General features: G+C 24.5%; 4 protein-coding genes across 4 annotated transcripts; 2 read left to right on the top strand and 2 right to left on the bottom strand.

Annotated features, from left to right (window-relative positions):
• Window positions 1-875: 875 nt before the first annotated feature.
• On the top strand, window positions 876-5526 carry DDB_G0269572 (hypothetical protein; the record flags this gene model as incomplete). The annotated part of the gene is made up of 2 exons (XM_640988.1): window positions 876-991; window positions 1104-5526. 2 exons carry the CDS (start codon window positions 876-878, stop codon window positions 5524-5526), a joined length of 4539 nt encoding a protein of 1512 aa, XP_646080.1.
• Window positions 5527-6239: 713 nt separating this feature from the next.
• abcG11 (ABC transporter G family protein) lies at window positions 6240-10863 on the bottom strand (the record flags this gene model as incomplete). Its single annotated transcript, XM_640987.1, has 3 exons — window positions 6240-9782; window positions 9856-10249; window positions 10472-10863. The coding sequence occupies 3 exons, from the start codon at window positions 10861-10863 to the stop codon at window positions 6240-6242; spliced, it is 4329 nt and encodes a 1442-aa protein (XP_646079.1).
• Window positions 10864-15213: 4350 nt separating this feature from the next.
• Window positions 15214-19717, top strand: trfA (hypothetical protein; the record flags this gene model as incomplete). Its single annotated transcript, XM_640986.1, has 4 exons — window positions 15214-16212; window positions 16347-16439; window positions 16527-17343; window positions 17454-19717. The coding sequence occupies 4 exons, from the start codon at window positions 15214-15216 to the stop codon at window positions 19715-19717; spliced, it is 4173 nt and encodes a 1390-aa protein (XP_646078.1).
• A 261-nt stretch (window positions 19718-19978) lies between these two features.
• Window positions 19979-21330, bottom strand: rabggta (protein geranylgeranyltransferase type II; the record flags this gene model as incomplete). Its single annotated transcript, XM_640985.2, has 5 exons — window positions 19979-20118; window positions 20191-20553; window positions 20667-20985; window positions 21119-21229; window positions 21328-21330. The coding sequence occupies 5 exons, from the start codon at window positions 21328-21330 to the stop codon at window positions 19979-19981; spliced, it is 936 nt and encodes a 311-aa protein (XP_646077.2).
• Between the last annotated feature and the right edge of the window lie 198 nt (window positions 21331-21528).

Below are 21528 nucleotides of genomic sequence, written 5' to 3'. Positions count from 1 at the left end.
ATAAAATCCAATAACTAAAAAAAAAAAATAAAAAAACAAATAAAATTTTTACAAATAAAAAATAATTTTAAAATGCCAATACTAAAAAATAAATATGTTTTTTTTTTAAAATTGATTAATAATCAAATCAAGAAAAAAAAAAAAAAAAGATGATCACTTTTTTTGAATTTTTTTCAACGAATTTTGTCAGTTGAGACATTTTTGTGCAAAGATATTATCTTCCAACTGTTTTCACTAAAAAAAAAAAAATTTGAAAAAATTGAAAAAAGAATTAAAAATAAATTTTTTTTTTTTTGATTTTTTCGTAAATCAACGACATTCAATTACTTACACAATTAATTAAACAAATACATTTTATAAAAATAGAGAAATAAAAAAAGGAGAGTAATTGGTATGTATTTGTCAAATTTATCCTTTCCTTTTTTTTATTTATTATTTTTTTTCTTAATATCCAAAGAAACCCCACACCACACTTTTTAAAAATAAAGATCTAAATAAAAATATTTAAAAAAAAAAAAAAAAAAAAATCCAGATAGGGGGTTATTCTTTTTATTTGTTTTTTTCTTTTTTTTTTTTTTTTTTTTTTTTTTGATCTGTTCTTATGTTAAAATATGAAAAAAAAAAAAAAAAAAAAAAAAAAAAAAAACTATTTTTATTATTAAATAAAAAATCATAAATACAAAATTTAAATTAATCCTTTTTTTTTTTTTTTTTTTTTTTAATTTTTAATTTATATAAACATTTATCCTATTATCCTATTTATCATCACTATTTATTTATATTAATCCTATTATTAGTTTTCTTTTTTTTTTTTTTTTTTTTTTTAAATATATAGTGTATTTTATTTTTTATTTTTAAAAATAAAAAAAAAAACAATGGTCAGAGTGAATTGTGATTATATTCCAGCATGGCCATTTGTTTATTACAAAACCAAAGAAAACTATAGAGAAGTTTCAACAATATTACATATTCTATGGCCTTTCTTTGTTTGGTAAGTATGATTAATAGAAATCTCTTTTGAGGTTTTTTTTTTTTTTTTTCTAAATTATTAATTATTATTTTAATTTTTTTTTTTTTTTTTTTTTTTTTTTTTTTAATAATAGGACTGAAAAAGCAGGTACAAAATTATTAGCGTTACTTTATATTTTATTTCGTTTAACATATAAAGAAAAAGATGATCGTCAATTTATTGATTTCTTTTGGCCAATAATTCATATTGAATATAATAGTGAAGAGTTTAGATTTGGTATTAGACCATTATTATGGATTATATCTGGAAAAGGTAAATTTAAATTATCAATAGCTGGTATAATTAATATATTTTCAAAGGATGATGGTGAAGATGTTTGGTTTACAGTGGCGCCATTCATTTGGTATAGATATTATCGTGGTGATGTATTTTGGACCATATTTCCAATTTTATGGGTAACCAAGAAAAATGACAGATGGACTTATTTATTGATACCAGTTGGTTTATTGAAATACAAACAAGGTAGTGGATTTACATTAAACATTGCATTGTTTATTAATATAATGTCATATCAAGGTGATTTATTCTCATTTATGATTTTACCATTCTTTATCTATCATAATAGAATTGGTAAACGGCTAAGAGTGAATGTGGCACTACTATTCTATTTCTCAAAATCAAGTAGTTTCAAAAGATTTGTAATATTTCCATTCCTTTGGAGTAGTTGGTCATCGAATAATACCACATTTAATTTCATACCGATTGTATTGTACATGAGAAGATCAAGTAATGTATTTCTATCGATTTGCTTCTTTTATTATTATAGAAAAATTTCAAACTATTTCAAATTACATTTCATACCGTTGGCATTGTTTTATAAATCATCGGGTGACAGTAATAAATTTATAAATATAGCTTTATTATATACATACAAAGGAAATGAATCGAAATGGTGGCATATTGTTTTGCCAATATTTTGGTATAGAATGAAAAAAGGTAGTTCTTACTTTGTTCATGTTTGGCCATTAATTGGTTATAGAAGATCATGGAAACAACATGGTCATAGTATTTATTTCATTTATCCACTCATTCAATTCAATACCTATGATCATGGTGAATGGGTTTATAACCATTTCTTTTATAGATTCATTCACTATTATAGAAATAAAGAATCTGGTAGACTTAGATATGGTTTCTTCCCATTCTTTGCCTATAGTAATTCTTTATACTATAATAAAGGTCATATCCTATTATATATGTGGTATTTCAAAAAAATTCAAGCTTCAATGAAAAATATTAAAATGAAGGGTTTTGAAATTAGTTATCCAAGGAATATTCCAGTCAATGATAATATAAATTTAGAAAAACCTTCAGATAATTTAGAAATATCTCCATTACCACCTCCAACAACAACAACCGTAGATTTAGAAAAACCATCAGATAATTTAGAATTATCATCATCATCAAATAAAATACATTTAGAAAAAGAATCAGATTTAATTCAAGAAATGAAAACATTAGGTAGTGGAAATGAAGATAATATTATTAATAATGATATTGGTAGTAATAATAATAAAGAAGAAGAAGAAGAAGAAGAAGAAGAAGAAGAAGAAGAAAAGAAATCAAACAATGAAGAAATTTTAGAACAATATAGTTTTATATTTAGATCATTATTACCATTAGCATTTTATATTAATAGTGGTAATGATAGTAGATTCTTCCTAATTCCTTTATTTATAATGAAATGGTCATTAGTTGATATTGATAGTTATTTCCTTTCACCAATTTATTATCAAAGAAAAATGGGAACTTATTTAAAGAGATTAATTATACCAATTTTCTATCAAAAACATACTGAAGATAGAGATATCATTTTATCACCATTGTATTATTATTATAGAAATTTAACAAATTCATTCAGATTAATAGCTCCAATATTTATTGATGTTCATAAAGGTGAAACTCATTTAATGATATTGGTACTACCAATGTATATTTATTATCGTAAATCAATATTTAAATTCCAAACATTGTTCCCATTCTTTTTTAGAACTCAAGATGCATCAAAGAATGAACTCTTTACCTACTATTTCCCATTCTATGGTAAATCTTATAGAGGTTCAAAGGTTAATCGTTATTTCCTTTTCCCAATATTCCGTATTAAATTGGGTAAAGATGAGAGTAAATTATTTAGTGTGGATTTCTTATTCCCTCTATTCCATTATGAATCAAATGGTACTGATAATAGTCATTCAATAAGATTGTTGCCATTCTTTTGGAAATCAAAGAATGATTACAATGAAATGCTTTTAATTATGCCATTATTTTGGAGATTCATTACTGACAAAGATACAAGACCTCAAAGAAATACATTGATACTTCCATTCTATTATTTCAGAGATTCAGCAGAATATATGTTTACTTTTGCTTCACCAGCTTTCTTACCACCTTATTATATTCACTATCATAGAGAGGCTAGTAATGTTGAAAATCGTTATCTCTTCCCATTCTATTCACATCAAATTAAAGGTTTAGATCATTTGAAATGGTTCTGTTGGTTCTTGTATCGTCATACCTATCGTGATTTTAGTGAAAATTTCACAATGAATATCCTACTCTTCTTTAAACATAATAGTGAAAAGTATTCAATCACTGGGTTCGTACCACTTTGGGTATATTGGAATAATAAAGTTGAAAATAGTAAACATCTTCGTATTGCTTTGTTATTGGCATATGATAAAATAACATCAACTTTGAAAGATTTAACTAGAATCTCTATAATTTGGTTTGTTACTACTCATTTAACTTTGTTTTGTCATAAAAAAGTTATTAAACGTTCAATCTCTAAAACCCAAAGTATTGCAGAATCAATTGATCAAATGGTTTTAAATGAAAGTCGTCCAACCGATAGAGAAGTAGATGTTTCAACCATTCAAAAATTAGATATAGTTTCAGATACAAAGAAAACTTATTTTTGGCCAGTATTCCATAAGAAATCAGAAAGAATTTCAGATTATAATCATTTTGCATTACTTTGGTTTTTCAAACCATTCATTTCATTCTTTTATAAGAGTAAACAATCAACTGAAAATCTATGGTACATTTTCATGCTAGTATATTATAAATTTGATGTTTCTGCAACTACTTGTGCAATCATTTGGTTCTTCCATCCATTGGTTAGTTGTTTCCTTTATGAAATTTCACCATTTTCTTCAATCATTAGAATGTTTCCAATATTTTGGTATCGTTCAATACCAGATTCTTCAAAACCTGTTGTTGATGAAAATTCCACCTCTAGTGCACATTCTAGAAAACGTAGTTCAACTCGTGTTACAGTTAGTTCAATGGCATTAAGTATCATTTATATAGTACCAAACTTTGGACTTTTTAATCTACGTAAGAGTTCATATAAATTCTCTGTGTATTTCTTACCACTATTCTATTATCTACATTCTAAATTGGGTGATGGTATCAAGATTTTCAGTTTATTCTGGTTTGTTTCACCAATTGTATCATTATTTAATTATAATCGTATTGGTAAAGTTATTACACATAGATTTGTACCATTGTATTATAGAATTACCAATAATGATACTAAAGAAGTTCAATCAGCATATCGCAACCTTTTCAGTTTTATTTGGATCGCTCATCCAAAGATTGCCTTTTTCCGTTATGATAGACACCATGATGGAAAGAGTATTGTTTGTTTATTCCCATTATTCTGGAGAAAGAAAGATACAACCGATTATCATTTATCAATTTTATTCATTGTTAGGAAGTTTGGTTTCATTGATTATTGGAGTAGTAGTAATGATTTCAAACGTTTCTATATTTTATTGCTTTACTTTTTCAAGAGAGAAAATGAAAAGAAATTGGTTAGTTTTATTTATTTATTCCATCCAAAAGCAGCTTTTATCTTATCGAAATTCACACCAGATTATAGTAAAATATTTGTGTTCTTAATACTTTACTTTAGAAATTCAATAGAGAATGGTTTGGTTTTATCAATGTTTTGGATTGCTCATCCAAAGGTTGCATTCATCTCTTATTGGTCAAAGAATCAATTCTCTCATTTCCATATTTTCCTTTTCCTTTGGTTATCAAAGATTGAAGAGTATGTTCAATTCGGTTTACTATGGATTGGTGCTACCAAAAAATCACTCTATCATAATTCAAATGTTAATCAAGGTATTCCAGAAAGTGAAAAAACTCATCACATTCGTAAACCCATTAGTTTGTTCCTTGCCTATAATGATGGTCAAAATAAAACAGTTCACTTTATGCCAATCTTTAGATATTGGTCAATTGAATCCACTGGATTGGAAAGATTTTGGGCTTTATTGGGTATTGTTTACTTTTCTGCTAGAAATTCAAACTCTCAATTTAGATTCTTTTATCGTTGGATTCGTGTTAAAACTGGAGCAAGTTTATTCATTTTCGAATTTAATCCATTTTTTGCTTATAAAAAGAAGAATGAAAATTCAACCGTTTTAATCTTGGGTGGTATGTGTGGTTGTTACACAAGTATGTGTCGTGTATGTTGTATAGAATGTTAAATTATAAAATATATTATTTTAAAAAAAAAAAAAAAAAAAAAAAAAAAAAACCACAAACAAATAAAAACAAATATTTAAAAAACAAAATTTTTGTTAAAAAAAAAAATATAAAAAAAAAATTATATAACACCTTGTAAATAATTCAATCTTTATTTCTTTTTTTTTTTTCATTTATTTTTAAATTCAACTTAACGTGCATGGGATATGACAGATAATATGTAAAAATGAAAAAAAAAATTGAAAATTAATCAATAGATATTAAAATTTTAAGGTATTACCAGGCAATTTGAGCCAAATGCTGTTTATTAGTCATTGCTCCAACTTTTTTAATGGGTTTTTTTGCCTCCAAAAATATTAATTTACTTTTGGGTCACGACTGCTTTTTTTTTAGAGATAGTTTTTTTTTTTTTTTTTTGTGCATTCTTTAAAAGTTGAATGATTTTTAAGTTGAATCCATTTTATTTCATAAAAAACCAATTACATTTAACAAAGATTGTAACGGAAGTGGTATACTCATAAAAATTTTATTATTATTTTTTTTAAACAATTTTCTCTTTACTTTTTTTTATTATAAATCAAATTTTAATATATTTAAGAATTAATTATTTTCTTTTTATAATTTACTTTATAAATAATTATATATATAGTTTTTTTTTTTTTAATTTTATTTAATTTTTTTTTTTTTTTAATTTTTTTTTTTTTTATTAAATTATTTATCTACTTCCTTTTCTAGTTAAGTAAACAAATAGGATAACCATTAAAATATTGAAAACAAAGAAACCAATGATAATACCAACATTTCTCCAACGATTATCAGCTGACCAACCAAGTGTTTCGTAATATTCTTCACCATTTTTATAGATACAATAACCACATGCTGGTTCCCCATTTAATGTAGCACTCTCAACATAGCCGGATGGTTTATATGATTGAAAAGCACTAGTATAGTTTTGACAAGTATTATAACTCTTTGGGAATGTAAAAATGGCCATATCTTCTTCAGAGCACTCGACACGGACAGTTTTTAAAATATTTGTGATAATACCTTCCATAAAGTAACGACATGGGTTTAAATGATACACCCATCCTCTCCAAAAGGTTGGAATTGATGATGGGGGGACCATCACTCCACAGAAAAGAAATAGGAAAACAATTAACAATGGAATCAATGTCATTGCAAAGAACATATTGATACAAACTGCTGCTACTGCTTGACCGAAAGAAACACAGAAAAACATAAAGATAATGAAAATGAACCAGAAATAAAAGGTTTGTTCATCGTCACTAGTTTTATGTAATCCTGCAGTCCAGAATGAACAAAAGAAGAAGATTGTACCTGAAATAACAATGAACGGTAATTCTACAACAACAATTGAAATTGCAAATGGGAACCATGAATAGAATTTACTGGCAAAATCTCTCTTAAAGTATTCACGTTGGATAATTAATTGTGGCATTACAACGAAAATCAATAAGATACCTAACATGAGTGCTTCGAAAATAAAGAAAATTCTTTGATTCATATCACTACTTGAACCTTGAAGATTCCAAAATGTAAAACCAATAATTAAACCACATAGTGCAGCTTGAACGAATGAACCATATGTATAGTATGGATCTCTCCACCAAATTAAATTTAAACGTTTATAAACTTCTTTAGTTTGATACCATGTTGATTGTGAGAATTCTCTTGCTGGTCCATCACTTCTTGGTTTATATTGTTGTGCACCTTGTTCTTTTAATGCTGCTAATTCCCTTGAAATATCGGCTAACTCTGGTGATTGTTTCCAAGCTTCTGGCCAATTAACATCAGACTTACCATGAACACCTGCACCAGTTGCTTCTAAAATATATTCTGCTGGATTTTCACTCTCAGTACATGGACGAACACCATGACGTTCAAAGTATGATGTTAAAGTTTTTGATTTTTCACCAATATCACCGAAATATACTGTTTTACCACCTTTAGCTAATAAAAGAATACGATCAAAATGTTCAAATAATACTGATGATGGTTGATGAATTGTACAAACTAATGGCATACCTGCATCTGCTAATTTACGAATAAATTTAATGATATTATATGATGATTGAGCATCTAAACCAGATGTTGGTTCATCAAGGAAAAGAATTTGTGGTTTTGCAACCAATTCAACACCAATTGTTAATCTTTTTCTTTCTTCAACTGAAATACCAACACCAGTTTCTAATGTACCAATTAATGCATCACCTAAATGTTTCATTTCCATCATTTCTAAAACATGTTCAACATATTTAAATTTCTCTTCTAATGATACCTCTGGTTCTTGACGTAATTTTGCAGAGAAACGTAATGCTTCTCTAACTGTTAAACCTGGATTGTGGACATCCATTTGTTCTACATAACCAGTAATACGTTCAAAATCAATTTCTAATTCTCTACCATTTAAATGTGAATCACCTTCAACAACACCCAAAGTTTTTCTCTTTGCTAAAACATCGAGTAAAGTTGTTTTACCAGCACCCGATGAACCCATTAAAGCTGTCATTTGACCTGGTTTAATCCAACCTTCAATATTATCTAATAATAATCTTTCACCACCTGGAACTTTGACAGTGTATCTAATGTTTTGCCATGTGAAAATACCACCATCCATATGAAGAGTATCTTTCATATTACTTGTTGCTTTTGCTACAATGGCATTTTGTTGTTTTTCTTCTTCAACATCATTCATTTTTGGAGCTTTACCTTTTTTGTAAACTTTATGAGTATAACCGCCACTTGTATGATCAATGTATTCCATTGCAAACATATTACAAACTACAAAGAAAACCCACCAACAATAAACAATGATAACATTTTGTGACATTTCTCCAGTTGCAAATGATAAAGTTTTATCCATATAAAAATCACCTTTAAAGTAGAGACTACCTTGTTCAATACCACCTAATGGACAAATTCTATATGCATCAAACTCTGAACCTTGATATGCTGGACCATATGGAATTGCAGATTCTTTACAATTAAAATCCAAACCTTCAAATTCATTTGCCATTAATGCTTTAAATGCATAGGTAAAGATATTGATATGTCTAAACCAACTGAACCATGGATGCATTTTTGGAATTGGAATGGTATAACCAGAATAGGTAAGCATGAAAATGATGAAAACATTTGAAATATTTTGAGCGATATACATCGATGGACAAAGGTAACCAAAACATCTGAAAAGTGCTGTACATGCTAAACTTGCACCAAGCAAAGTAAAACAAAAAATAAAGAATTTACCAGCATCATATTGTAAACCAAACATAAAGTATGCAATAATTGAAAATAAGAATACTTGAATTGCTGTGAATGGAATATCAGTTACAACTTGTGCAATATGTAAAGCAGATGGACGATATAAAGCATAACTCTTATGTTTTTGTAAAACACGACGACCATAGAAAGTCATTGCCATTTCACCAATGGAGAGAAAAGCATTGAAAATTACAGCTGAAAGAATTGCACCACCTCTAGTAAATAAACCAGTAATATCTGTATCCATATTATAGAAAAGTGAAGCATAAACGAAACCTTGAATTAAAACTGAGAGATATTTAGAGTACATACCAAACTTATCATTTAAAACCAATGCAAAATTTCTTTTAATTAATGCAATAACTTGAGTAACAAAACTTGTTGTATATTGTGATTTTTTGAAATTGGTTTTACTATTTGCATCCCTAACCTCTTGAACAAATGCAACTTTTGGTTGAGTTCTTTCAATTAATTCTTCATATTCTTTTTGTTCTTGAAGTTGATCTCTATATATATCAGAGTTTTTCCATGCTTCTTCGAAATCTGCTGAAGTTTCTGGAGTACGACCTTCAAATCCTTTTTTAATAATACGTTCCTGTGGATTTGTTACACCAGTTAAAAAATCTGGTGTTGATTTTCTTGGTTCACAATCGAAACCCAAGCTCATAAAATATTGTTTTGCCATACCAACTGGACCAAAATAAATACAACGACCTTTTTCTAAAACACAAACTTTATCAAATACATTATAAATTGAATCGGATGCTTGATAAAATGATGCAATTGTTGTTTTGTGTAATGTATCAGACATAATACGAATTGATTTTGCATAATCAAATGCTGATGCTGCATCGAGACCACGAGTTGAACAATCCCAACATGTAATTGATGCTGATGATACCATTGCTTCTGTAATTGTTAAACGTTTTCTTTCACCACCTGATAAACCTCTAATAAATTCATTACCAACAATCTATTTTATTTAGGAAAAAAAAAACCTATTAGTAAAAGATAAAAAAAAAAAAGAAAAAAAAAAGAAAACTTACAGTATCAGCTTGATGAACAATACCAAACATTGATAATAATAAATTAAAAACTTTATCACGGAAAGATCTTTTAGTTTCATCTGGTAAACGATTACCTGGAGTTTTACATTTTAATGCAAAATCTAAAGTTTCACGAACTGTTAAAGTTGGATGATGTGAATCTTCTTCTGGTGTATAAATAGGTTCACCTCTATATTTTTCAAACTCTTTTGAAGGAATACCACCATATGTAATATCACCTTTAACTGAAACATATGATGCAGTTTGATTTGCAATAACACGTAACAATGTTGAACAACCAGCACCTGGTCTACCTAAAACTAAAACCATTTCACCATCTTTACAAAATGTTGTAACATCATGTAAAATATCAAATGTTGATGTTTTTTTAGTCCTATAAATAATAATAATAATAAAATAAAAAAAATAATTAAATAAATAAATAAATAAATAAATAATTAGTATAATTGTGTTAATTTAAAAAAGATGGTCTTACTTTTGTTTAAAAAAAAAAAAAATAATAAATAATAAAAAAAAAAAATTGCCACCCAATATTTTATTCTTTTTTCTAAACACTTTTAAATAAATAAAAAAAAATCAAGAATTTAAAACTTACCAAAAAGATGGAGTAAAAAGTTTAACTAAACCATAAAATGGAGTTGACATATCAGCAATTACAGATGCATCAGCACCAAGACCAACAACAGTTAAATTTCTAATGGAAACACCCATTTTTTTTTCATTACCACCATTTTCAAGATGCATTCTATTTGAATTTTCAAAATATTTTCTTAATTTAAAATCTTCTTCACTTTCAACTGCCATATTAGATTCAGCATCTCTATTCATTCCAAATTGTTTTGACTCTCCTTCGATATTATTTGAAAATGAGTCAAACTCTTGACGAGATTCTTCAACACTTATGTGTGGGAATTGACTTCTCTTTTCATTAATCCCAATCTCTTGCATTTCTTGGTCATTATTATCACCATCATTGTTATGGACCATTTTTATTAATTAATAATAAATTATTACCAATTATTATTATTATTAAAATAAAAATAAAAAAATAAAAAAATTCAATTTACTATTTATTATTTATTTTTATTATTTATTTTTTATTTATTTATTTTATTTTAATTATTTATTTATTTATTTTTTATGTGTAATTCATGAAATAAATAAATAAAAATTATTTCTAACTATTTATTCTTTTTATTTTTTTTTTTTTTTTATGAAAAAAAAAAAAATATTTATATTATATAAATAAATAAATTTAGTTAAATAATAATTTAAAACAAAAGTAAAGAAAAAAAAAAAAAAAAAATTGTTTCGTCTTTATATAGTTTTTTTAAAAATAGTTTTTTTTTTTTTTTTTAAAAATACTTTTTTTATTGTTATTTTGTGTTTATTTTAAAAATAAACACAAAATCATTTCTTGAGGAAAACAGTTACACATGATTAATGAGTGCGATACTAAGCATCACTCCAAAGGTGATTGAGAAAAAAAAAATAATATTATTGGTAAATGCCAGTTTGATTGATTGATGAGTGCAATGTGCCATTGATCGCCATCAGGTGTTTTTAAAAACACAACAAAGCTTTACCGGAAATTGAAATTTTCATTTAAAATATTTTTGTTGTTTTGTAAAAATTATGTATTTTTGGTTAAGGTCGCGGTTTTCATTTTTTTTTACATAAAAACAGTGCTGGTAAATGTTCTAAGAATGTGTTGGAATGCATGTGAAAAAAAATTTGGTCCAAACTCCTTATAATTTTTATTTTTTTGCAAATGTCGCCATTTTCGTGCCAACAAATCTTCTGTTTTTTTTTTTATTTTATTTTATTTTTAATTTTGTTTTTTTTTTTTTTTATTTTATTTTATTTTTATTTTTATTTTTATTTTTTTTTTTTATATATTTTATTTTTTTTTTATTTATTTTATTTTTTTATCTGGTCATTATTACATTATTATTATTACTTATGATTAAACTATTTGAACTGCCCTTGACCGACCCATTCCCTTTTTATTTGGTTAAATTATTTGACTGAATAATTTTTTTTTAAAAAAAAAAAAAAAAAAAACTCATTATCTGGTATGATAAGATTAAATCTTGATGATATTTTTTATTTTTAAATTTTTTTTTTTAAAAAAAAAAGTTTTTTTTTTATTTTTATCTTTTTACTTTATTTTATTTTTTATTTTTTTATTTTTTTTTTTTTTTTTGATTATTTATATTCATATATTTTAGTCATCTCCATTTTTCTTTTTTTTCTTTATATATTTAATAAGTAAACCGAGATACTCTCTTTACAGTTGGCAAAAGAGTAATAAGAAAACTTTTAATTTCTTTATAATTGGTCAGTGATAATTTATCACCCCTCACCCACCTTTTTTTTAAATTTTTTTATTTATTTATTTATTTATTTTTATTTTTTTTTTTTATTTTATTTTTTTCCATTTATGTTAGTTATAATGTTTAATCTGTACCATTGTATTGATGATTATTTTTAGATCAAGATTTATTATTAATGTATTTTAAAAAATCAAAAAAAAATTTCTTTTTTTTTTTTTTTTTGAAAATACATTGTATATAACCTTCAACAAATTTGATAAAATGATCATCCCCTTTCATTTACTTTTATTTATTTATTTATTTCCTTTCTTTAATTTTTTTTTTTTTTTTTTTTTTTTTTTTTTTTTTTTTTGTATGACAATAAACCACATACACCATCTAATAAACACACACACAACCACATTAACACAACATCAACAATAACCAAACTCCTACATTCTATTTTTTTTTTTTTTTTTTTTTTTTTTTTTTTTTTTTTCACCACCTTACGAAATTGTTTTATAAAACAAATATACAAACCGATAATGATACAAGAATAATATATAATAATAATAATAATAATAATAGTAATATAACAATAAATTCAACAGCAATCGTTTTTTATGTCTTTTTGTGATAGAACAATCATTGATGATCAGTTTGACAATTTATGTGGGGTTATTTTTTTTTTTTTTTGATTATTTATTTTTGGTATTTTTTTTTTTTTTTCTTTATTTTTTATTTTTTTAATTAATTATTTTTGAATTTTTTTTTTTTTTTGAATTTTTAATCTTTTTTTTAATTATTTATTTTTTTTTCTTTTTTATTATTTTATTTTAATTTTTATTTATTTTTTTTTTTTTCTTTTTGCAAAGGTAATTAAACCATTTTTATTATTTTTATTATTTTTATTTTTTTCTCTTTTTTTTTTTAATTTTGGCATTTGCAGGGTTCACACCAAAAAAAAAATCTAAAATTTTGAATTAATTCAAAAAAAAAAGTCAACGCCAATTAATTCAAAAAAAAGTCAACGCCAATTTTTTTTTTCTTTTTTTTTGAAAAAAAAAAAAAAAAAAAAAAAGCAACAAAGGAAAAAAAATAAAAATAAATAAATAAATAAAAAAAAAATAAATATAATAATAAAACAATAATAATATTATTATTATTATTAATAACAATTACCATTTATAAATTTTAATTTGCTGATGAATAATTGTTTTGTTTTGTTTTGTTTTGTTTTTTTTTTTTAATAATTTATTTATTTTTTTCAATTACATTTTCCATAAGCGCTGCCAAATCTCATTTTTTAAAAAAAAAATAAAAATTAAAAAAAAATAAAAATAAAAAAAAAACTAAATTAAATCAAATTCAAACTCACCGTTGGGCTCCCAATTTTATTTTTTTTTTTTTATTTTTATTTTTTTTTTTTAATTTTTTTTTAATTTTTTTTTTTTTTTTTTGATATATTAAAATATCTGTGTATTGTAGACAAATAACATAAAGTTAAATAATATAGAAAATAAATAAATTTATAGTTATTGTGTTTAATTATCATTTTTTCTTTTTATAAAGGGTAATTAAATTTCGTTGCATTGTATTTTTATACGCACACAACATATATTTATGACTTCAAAACAAGTTTATTTTTTTTATTATTTTAAACAAAACAAAAAAAATAAAAAAATAAAAAAAAAAAAATAAAAAAAAAAAAAAAATAAAAAAAATAAAATATTAAATTAAATTAAATAAATAAATATAATAAATAAATAAATAATAAATAAATAAATAAATAATTAAATAAATAAATAAAATTTTTTTTTATTTTTTTTTTTATTTTAAATAAAAAAAAAAAAAAAACACTCAAAATATTGGTTTATTGTATTGATATTAATAGTAATAAAACCATTAATTGTCACTACAATTATTATTTTTTATTTTTATTATTATTATTATTATTATTATTATTATTATTATTATTATTATTATTATTATTATTATTATTATTATTTTTTCATATCTGTTTAAAAACATAAAAAAAAAAAATAATAAATAAATAAAATAAAATAAAAAATAATAATAGTAATAAAAAAAAAAAAAAATAAAAAAAATTATAAATAGTACCACTCTCACACACAAACACACCCACACAAACACACGTATTTCAAATCTCCCTTTCACTCACTATCATATAAATTTTTTTTTAAATTAAAAAAAAAAAAAAAGTAATATAACTATATAAATATGCATATATACATACAACATACATACATGCACACATATTTACATATATAAAATTATATTTATAATGGCATATCACCATTTAGATAGTATAAAAATAAAACAATCTCTTTACCTTCTCTACTTCACACACACACACACACACACACACACACACTCACACTCAACCCACACACCACTACCACACCACACAACACACAGCATACCCACACTTTTTTTTTTTTTTTTTTTTTTTTTTTTTATTATATATATTTTTTTTACCTTTTTCTTTTTTTTTTTTTTTTTATTTATTATTATAAATATTATTTTTTTTTTTTTTTTTCTTGTTCAAAACTAGATTATATACTAACCTTTTTGTATATTATTAATAAAAATTAAAAAAAAAAAAAAAAATTTACCATCATTTATAAAACTTAGGTTTCATAAAGTTTAGATCTTGATCTTTTTTTATCCATTTTTTTTTTCTTTTTTTTTTTATCACTTAAAAATCTGTATTTAATAGACACAAAAAACTCACCCAAACTTCAAACAATTTTCAAAAATTAAAAATTAAAAAAAAAAAAAAAAAAAACAAAAAAATAAACCAATTTTTAACTTTTTTTTTTTTTCCTTTTTTTTTTATTTTTTTATAATTTATTACAAAACCACAAATACACACACACAGCCCAAATACTTAACAAAAAAAAAAAAAAAAGCACATATAATTATATGAGGCAAATAGTCATATCACACAAAAATAAGCAAATAGATAAACATCATCACCATCAACAACTATAACAATAAAATGAATGTTCAACAAACACAACAACAACAAGCTATGGCAGCACAACAACAATCAATGGTAGCACAGCAGCAACAACAAATAGCACAACAACAATCAGCCATTGCACAACAACAAATAGCTCAACAACAACAAATAGCACAACAACAACAAATAGCACAACAACAACAACAACATCAACAACATCAACAACATCAACAACAACATCAACAACAACAACAACATCAACAACAACATCAACAACAACAGCATATACAACAACAACAGCAACCACAACAACAGCAACCACAACAACAACAATCACAACAACAACAACAACAACATCAACAACAACAACAACCACAACAACAACAACCACCACAACAGCAACAACAACAACCACCACAACAGCAACAACAACCACAGCAACAACAACAACAACAACAACAACAACAACAACAACCACAACAACAACAACAGCAACAACAACAAGATCAATTAAGTGGTGTTACTGGTAAAATTAGAGACTTGAATGAATCAATTTGGATTCATTTAGGTGGATATGCAGAATCAATTGGAGAACAAGATAAAGCATTGGCATCATATGAGAATGCACTAAGACATAATCCATTCTCAATAAAGGCACTCACACAAATAGCATCATTATTTAGGATCAAAGAACAATATTCAAAGGCAGCTGAATACTTTCAAAGAATAGTGACCATTGAATCAAAGAATGGTGAAGTTTGGGGTGCATTAGGTCATTGTTATCTCATGATGGATGATCTTCAAAAGGCATACACTGCCTATCAACAAGCTCTATATCATTTACCAAATCCAAAGGATCCAAACCTTTGGTATGGTATTGGTATTTTGTACGATAGATATGGTTCATACGATCACGCTGAAGAAGCTTTTACAGCTGTCTTAAAAATGGATAATAAATTCGAAAAATCTACTGAAATTTATTTTAGACTTGGTGTTTTATATAAACATCAAGGTAAATATGATCAATCTTTAGAAGTAAGTTTTTTTTTTTTTTTTTTTTTTTTTTTTTTTTTTTTTTTTTTTTTTTTTTTTTTAAAAAATAACCAATATTTTAATATTACATTTATATTAACAACCATTTTATTTATTATCATCATCATTATTATTAGTATTTCCAACATTTAGTTAAGAATCCACCATTACCATTAACGACATCTGATATTTGGTTCCAAATTGGTCATGTTTATGAATTACAAAAAGAAGTAAGTAAACCCTTTTTTTTTTTTTTTTTTTTACTTTTCTTTATTTCTTATTAATTTTTTTAATTTTTTTAATTTTTTTTTAATTAGTATCATAAATCAAAAGATGCATATGAAAAAGTATTAAAAGATAATGCAACACATTCAAAAGTTTTACAACAATTAGGTTGGTTATATCATCATAATCCATTATTTACAAATCAAGAGTATGCAATAAATTATTTGATGAGATCAATTGATTCAGATTCATCTGATGCACAAACATGGTATTTATTGGGAAGATGTTATATGACTCAACAAAAGTATAAAAAAGCATATGATGCCTATCAACAAGCAGTTTATAGAGATGGTAGAAACCCAACATTTTGGTGTTCCATTGGTGTATTATATTATCAAATCAATCAGTACAGAGATGCATTGGATGCCTACACTAGAGCCATTCGTCTTAATCCATTCCTTAGTGAGGTTTGGTATGATTTGGGTACATTGTATGAGAGTTGTCATCAACATACCGATTCATTGGATGCTTATCAACGTGCTGCAGAACTTGATCCACACAATAAACATATTCAATCACGTCTTGCCACACTTAGAGCCCAAGTTTCAGGTAAACCAATTGGTAAGGATGGCTATGATCTTCAAAATGGTGAGCATGGTGAGCATGGTGGTAAGTCAACTCCAATGATCATCGAACCAAATTCACCTGGCACTGGTGCAATGGAATCATTAGGTAAAGGTGGTCAAAATAATCGTAATGGTAATAACAATGGAAATAATAGTTTTGTTCCTGAATTGGCTGAAATTAATTCTCATCTTCCTGAAGATATGAGAAACAATTCTTCATTACCTTCTTCAAATGAATTAAATTCAAGTTTAATTGATAGAAAAACTGAAAGAGGTAGAGGTGGTAAATATTTTTTTTTTAAAAATTATTTATACATAGTTTAATTATTAATTATTAATTTTTTTTTTTTTTTTATTTTTTTTTTTTTTTTTTTTTTTTTTTTTTTTTAATAGAAGATATGCACAATTCACATCATTCGCAATATTCTAATAGTATGTCTATGAATAATATGAATAATAATAATAATAATATGAATATGAATAATAATATGAATAACAATATGAATAATATGAATAATAATAATAATAATATGAATAGTATGAATAATATGAATAACAATAATAATAATATTAATAATAATATGAGCAATAATAATAATAACAACCATAATAATCACCAAATGAATCAATATAACAATAATAATAATAATAGCAATATTAATAATAATAATAATAACCACCACAATATGAATGATAATGTAAATAGTAAAAATAATGATGTATTAGATAGAAGATATAAAGGTATTTTGGAACGTGAAAAGACTAGTCCTAATGGAGATGGTAGAGACAATAGAGACAATATTAGGGATAATAGAGATAATAGAGATAGTAGAGATGGTAGAGATAATAGGGATGGTAGAGATAGCAGAGATAGAATCCAAGAATATACCAGAGAATATAATAATAACAACAACAATAATAATAGTATTAGTAGTATTAATAATAATAATAATAATAATAATAATAATTATAATAATAATAATAATAATAATAATAATAATAATAATAATAATAATAACAATGGTTTAAGAGCAACATCTCCGTTACCATCACACAATGATAGAAGATCTTATGAAAGAGATAATAAAGAACGTATTAATAATAATAATAATAATAATAATAATATGAATAATAATATGAATAATAATATGAATAATATGAATAACAATAATAACAATAGTAATATTAGTAGATTCGAACATCAAAATAACAGAACATCTTCACCATTTGAAAATAATAGTAACAACAACAATAATAACAATAACAATAATAATAATAATATCAACTATAATAATATTGGACAAAGAGCACTTTCACCACAATCATCACAACATAAAGATAGAAGAGAAATAATATTAGATGAAGAATCTGATATTAATGAAAGATCAAAAACAAGATCACCATCAATTGTTAAAGAAGCTGAAGAAAAGAGAGAAACTGTGATTGTAGATAAGGAAAGATCACCAACTCCTATTATTACAGAAAAACCAGATGAAAAACAAGTTGAGAAGGTTACCGATAAAGAATCATCTTTAGTTGAAAAAGTTGATAAAGAAAATGAAAAAGAATCACCATCATCGTCATCATCATCAAAAGAAATCGAAAAAGAAACCGAAAAAGAAAAAGAAAAAGAGAAAGAAAAAGAGAAAGAAGTGGAAAAAGAGGTTGAAAAAGAGATTGAAAATGATAAAGAAAAAGAAAAAGAGAAAGAAGTGGAAAAAGATGTTGAAGAAAATAAATCTGTTGAAAAATCAAGTGAAAAACCAGTTGAAAAGGAATCCACAACTACTACAACTAATGATGAGGATGAAGAAGGTGAATTAAGTGAACCAACAACAACAACAAAGAAAGATGATTCATCAAAATTACCAACTGATGAAAAGAAATTGTCATCAGTATCACCAACCACCACCGCTGTGGAGCAATCAAGAGATGAAACTAAAGAATTGGAAATGGATACCAAAGAAGATTCAGAAAAGGAAAAGAAATCATCAACTACCACCACTGCTGCTGCAAGTGAATCTGTAAAACCAATTGATGAAGAAAAAAAATCACCAACTACTACCACCACCACCACCACTAACACCACAACTGTAGAACCAACACACAAAGACAAAGAGTCATCAAAAAATGATGATACTACTACTACTACCACCACCACCACTACAAAATCAGCCAAATCTCCAAACTCTTCACCAACTAGATCTGATGAAGTTGTTGAACCACATCAAGATGCCTCACAAGAGGAAATCAATAAAAGAAAATTAGAAGATGATATCACTTCAACTCCAAGTAAAAGATTAAAACCAGATTCAACTCCTTCCTCTGCAACAACTGCTTCAACTCCATCTGAACAACCTGAATCACCACTAAAGAAAGAAAATCCAGTTGGGGAAACTTTATCACCAGAAATTAAAGATTCAAAATCATCTTCATCTTCTTCATCCTCATCATCATCATCAACTAATACTGGCAGTAGCAGTACCAATAGTTCAGCTAAAAATGAACGTGATAGAGATAGAGAAAGAGAAAGAGAACGTGAAAGGGATAGAGAAAGAGAGAGAGAAAGAGAAAGAGAGAGAGAAAGAGAACGTGAAAAAAATAAACAACCAACAAGGGCTCCAATTAAACCTTCATCTCGTAAACTCGAAAGATAAAAATAAAAAAAATAATAAAAAAAAAAAAAAAACCCTTTAAATAACAGACGACAAACACCCACTAATAAATATACATTCACCATTCATTCACATACATAAATTACTAAATCTTTTCGCAAAAAATACAATAAAATAAAATATTAAAAAAAAAAAAAAAATCTTCTTTTATCATCTCTTCTTTTTTTTTTTTTTTTTTTAATTACTTTGTATTATTACTTTTTAAAAGTTTTACAATTTATTTTTTTATATATTTTAATTTTTTTAAATCTTAGTTTCTAGACTCTTATAATAATTTTTATGGTCTGGATCTAATTTAATTAATTGTGAGATAATATCTAATAATTCTTGTTTTTCAAAACCTCCAATTTCAATTTTTAATAAAAGTGTTGTATAAATTGGCCCTGTAGGATAAAGGAAAGAGAGGTTTGTTAATATATATTTATAAAGAATAATTGTTTTTTTTTGATACATACATTTACAATCAGGTTCTAATTCAATGAGATCATAAATTTGAGTTAATTCATTCTTTAATACTTCAATATAATTACTATTTGGAATTGATTTAATAGTTGCAACTAACCATTTATGATAAATCCATGAACTTGAATCCTTTGGTTCAGTGTATACAGCATTTCTAACTAATTCAAATTCCTCTAAAATCTTTTCTAATAATTGTTCAGGTTCTTTATAAATCTTTGGTAATATACTTGATCTTTGATGCCATGCTGAATAATTTGAAAAGTTTTGTTCAACTTTTTCAGTTGTATATTTTAATTCATCTTCTAATTTAATATTTGAATGTTTTAATATAAATCTTCTATGACCCCAACAATGGACTATTATTATTATTATTTTGAAAAAATAAAAAAAAAAAAGAAAATTTAAAATTAATATTTAATATTTAAAATTATAAATAAATAAATAGTTTAAAATAAATAAATAATAATACAATTTCTTAAATCAAAATTTAATAATTTTGTACATAATTTCATTTCTCTTTCCCAATCACAATTATCCATTCTTAATGCAATCCATTGACGATGAAACCAAATCCAATAACTTTTTGTAAAACGTTGAATACATTCTTCCAAGAATTTCATTTCATTTTGATATATTACTTGTAATTCTGAATTCTCTTTAGTTTCTGTAAATTGTAAGATTGCCAATCTTCTATAATTCCAAATTGTATAGAATTCTGGATTCTCTATTAATACTAATTTTGAAACTGATAATGAAATTTCATCATATCTTCCATTTTGTTTTTCTCTCTATATATATATTTTAAATTTATAAATTTATAAATTTATTATTATTATTAGTTAGTTAAATTAATAATATAAATTTTTTTTTTTTTTTTTTTTTTTTTTTTTTTTTTTTTTTTTTTTTTTTTAATCAATTTACTAATTCTTCAAATGATTTAACTAATTTATTATAGCTTTCGATTTTTTCTAATTCTTTTAATCTTTGTGCTTTTGCTTTCTCCTCTGATGTTCTAACTTTTAATACACCGTGCTAAATTAAAAAAAACATTTTATTATTTTTTGCTTGTTAATATATTCATTTTAAAAGGATATATACTAATTTATTTATTTGTAAGATAATGAAATTACCATTTTATTCGTGTGTTGTGTTAATTAAAATTAAAAAGTAAATTAAAAAATTAAAAAATTAAAAAATTAAAAATAAAAAATGAAAAAAAAAAAAAAAAAAATCAAAAAAAAAAAAAAAAAATGAAAATAAAAATGGGCAAATTTTTTATTTGAGGTGTGAAATCAACTAATTTCATTTGGAAGATATAAATAAAAAATCAA

This window comes from Dictyostelium discoideum (genome assembly GCF_000004695.1).
Source record: "Dictyostelium discoideum AX4 chromosome 1 chromosome, whole genome shotgun sequence".
NCBI lineage: Eukaryota > Evosea > Eumycetozoa > Dictyosteliales > Dictyosteliaceae > Dictyostelium > Dictyostelium discoideum.
This window is presented reverse-complemented; position numbering and strand designations above follow the sequence as displayed.